The 3,245-nt window shown below is 50.8% G+C and overlaps 1 protein-coding gene across 1 annotated transcript in view; it reads left to right on the top strand.

Annotated features, from left to right (window-relative positions):
- LOC106817827 (protein asunder homolog) overlaps positions 1 to 1,989 on the top strand; it is a 20,542-nt gene extending 18,553 nt beyond the window's left edge. Inside the window, exon 12 of the mRNA XM_014822531.1 lies at positions 1,970 to 1,989. Coding sequence (XP_014678017.1) covers positions 1,970 to 1,989 — 20 coding nt within the window. The remainder of the gene's footprint in view (positions 1 to 1,969) is intronic.
- The last annotated feature ends 1,256 nt before the right edge of the window (positions 1,990 to 3,245 follow it).

Below are 3,245 nucleotides of genomic sequence, written 5' to 3'. Positions count from 1 at the left end.
CAGCCTGCGTCTGTAGTTCGCGGTGGGCGTTGCGCGCGTCGTTCGACTGCTTGTCCTTCTCGGCGCGCGCCTGCCGTAGATCCGTCGCCAGCGTGGCGACGCGTGCTCGTAGCTGCTCAGCCTCATTGTGGCTCTGTTTGTTAGCCTGCTGCGCCGCCACCAGCTGCCCTGAAACACACGCGCGCGCGGGAGACATGGTTCATACAGGAGAACTGAAAATTTTTTCAAGGACTTTTCAAGGACTTTTCAAGGACATTTTATCAGAAATTCAAGGACATCTTATCGGACATTTCATCGGAATTCATACACAGAACAAAACATACCTGGATTAATTTAATAATAACTCCATTCTTAATCACTGTCACCTCTAAAACTTACTTGGATCACATTAATAAACCCTTCTAAACACTGTCACTTCTACAGCATACCTTGATTTACTGACTGATTTTACTGACTTACTGTAATTTGTGATCATCATTTAACGTCTATCGTGTCTATAGCTTTTTAAGCTCATTTAACACGATTTTTATTGAGGTTTGCACATTATTGATGGTACAAAATTTCTTTTTATTACAGGCAAGGATTCTTTCTAAATATTCAAGGACATTTTCATGAAATTCAAGGACTTTTCAAGCACAAAATCAACATTTACTAAATTCAAGTACTTTTCAAGGACTCCCCTCAAATTCAAGTACTTTTCAAGGACTGTGCGAACCATGGGAGAGACGTTAGCGCCATCTATAGTGGCGATGCGCGCTACTAGCTGCTGGAGGGGGTAAGAGATTACAGGAAACCTACTTTTCAAGTCGTCTGCTTGTCCGTTCTTGCCGTCCTGGTTTCTCGGCGTCGGAACTTGATCTGAAAGACGAAAAAAAAACAATAAACAAGTTCAGCCAAAAAAAACGCTCGCTTTTTTTTCACGTTCAACCGACCGACACGAATCTACTTTTCGCAAAATAAAATTAAACAAGAGAGCGGTCGCGGCACACGGCGTCCGGCGGGTCAGTGAGACGGCGCCACCGGGTCGCGACGAACAAGAGAACGTTCGCGGTCGGCCCGGCGTTGCCACGGCAACCACTCACTCTTCAGTTCGGCGATCTCGTCCCGACATTTCTGCGAGCATTCCTTCTCTCTCGCCAGGTTCTCTGCAACGCAAGACACGACACGTCACGCCATCGTCGCCTGTAGGTGGCGCCGGTACGCGAATACTGTCGCTAGGTGGCGCCAACACATGAATATTGTCAATAGGTGGCGCTGGTGCATTAGTACTCTCCGTAGGTGGCGCTGGCACTCTAATATTGTCAGTAGGTGGCGCTGGCACTCTAATATTGTCAGTAAGTGGCGCTGGGCTGGCAACTACTAATATTTATCAGTAGGTGGCGCTGGCACTTCCTAATCATGCCAGTAGGTGGCACGCTGCACTCCTAAGTATTTACAGTAGGTTGGCGCTGGCACTCTAATAATTTTTTGGTTTTTTGAGTTTTTTTATTTTTTTTTTTTTTTTTTGTTTTTTTTTGCAGCTAGGTGCGCTGGGCAACTACTAATATATCTAGTAGGTTGGCCGCTGGCACTCTATATTGACAGTAGCGGTGGCTGCTGCACTCTAATATGTCAGTAGGGTGGCACTGGCACTAATATTGATCAGTAAGGTGGCGCTGGCTCCTAGCTAATATTGTTGTAGGTGGCGCTGCACTCTAATGAATTGTCATAGGTTGGGGCACTGGCAGCTCTAATATTGTCAGTGAGGGTGTGCACTGGCACTGCTAATATGTGTCAGTAGTCTGCCTGGCACTCTAATATTTGTCAGTAGGTGGCGCTGGCACTCTAATATTGACAGTAAGGTGGCACTGGCACTCTAATATGTCAATGTAGGTGGCGCTGGCAAATCTAATATTGCAGTAGGCTGGGCGCTGGCAATTCTAATTATTGTCAGGTAGGCGTGGTGCTGGCACTCTAATATTGTCAGTAGGTGGCTGCTGGCAGCTCTAATCATTGACAGTAGTGGTGCTGGCACTCTAAATATTGTCAGTCAGGTGGCGCTGGCACTCTACATATTGTCAGTAGGGTGGCGCTGGCAGCTCTAATAGTTGTCAGTAGTGGCGCTGGCACTCGACTAATATTGTCAAGAGGCTGGTGGCTGGCAATCTAAATATAGTTCAGTACGGTGGCGCTGGCCACTCTAAATAGTTGTCAGTGAGGTGCGCTGGCAACTCTATCTATGTTGAACAGTGAGGTGGCGGCTGGCACTTCTAATATATGTCCATCAGGTGGCGCTGGCACTCTAATATTGTCAACAGGTGCGTCACTGGTGGCCACGCGCGACCGGGGGCGCGAAGGGAGGGAGGAGGGAAGGAGGGGGAGGGAGGGAGGAAGGAAGGAGGGAGGGAGGGAGGAAGGAGAGTACTGTAGCCCGTCTTAAGTGGCCTTGCAGCTGCGGCCTGCTTGCTTGCCTCTTGATGGATAGGATGGAAAGGATGGAACAGATGGGAGAGGGGGAGGGAGGCGAGGAGAGAGAAAGGGGAGAAGGGGGAGGAGGGAGGAGGGAGGGAGAGAGAGGCGAGGCTACACGTACATACCTCTCACACCGTGAAAGCTGCTTGCTTGCCCTCTTTGGAAAGGAGATGGCAGGAGGAGAGAGGAGGCCTGAGGAGGGGGAGGAGAGGGAGGGAGGGAGGAGAGGGGAGGGGAGGAGGGGAGGGAGGGAGGAGAGGGGGCAGGGTACACGTACCGTCTTAGTGCCTGCAGGCTGCTTGCTGCCTCGTGGAAGGAAGATGGCAGGAGGGAGAAGGGGAAGGGAGGGAGGGAGGAAGGGAGGGAGGTGAGGAGGGAGGAGAGGGGAGGGTACATACCGCTCTTAGTAGGCCTGCAGCTGCTTCTTTGGCCTCGTGGAAGGAAGGATGGCAGGAGGCGAGAAGGGGAGGGGAGCGGAGTGAGGAAGGGAGGGAGGAGGGAGGGAGGGGCAGCCAGGGGGAGGTACATACCTCTAATGCCTGAAGCTCTTGCTTGCCCTCGTGGAAGCAAGGATGGGAAGAGAGAGAGGAGAAGAGAAGGGAAGGAGGGAGGGAGAAGGGGAGGAGAGGGGGAGGGTAAGCATACCTCTTAAGTGGCCTGAGCTGCGCTGCCCTTTGCCTCATGGTAGCTGACTCTGGCTAGCAGCTCTCTGTTAGATTAAGAAATGACAAGTATGATCAGCAAGTAAATGTGCAATGAACCAAGGAAGCGGAGGAAAAAAAGAGGAGAGAGAG

The sequence above is a fragment of the Priapulus caudatus genome, unplaced genomic scaffold (genome assembly GCF_000485595.1).
Source record: "Priapulus caudatus unplaced genomic scaffold, Priapulus_caudatus-5.0.1 Scaffold1883, whole genome shotgun sequence".
Lineage (NCBI taxonomy): Eukaryota > Metazoa > Priapulida > Priapulimorpha > Priapulimorphida > Priapulidae > Priapulus > Priapulus caudatus.
The sequence above is the reverse complement of the archived record's forward strand: the minus strand, read 5'-3'. Positions and strand labels throughout refer to the sequence as shown.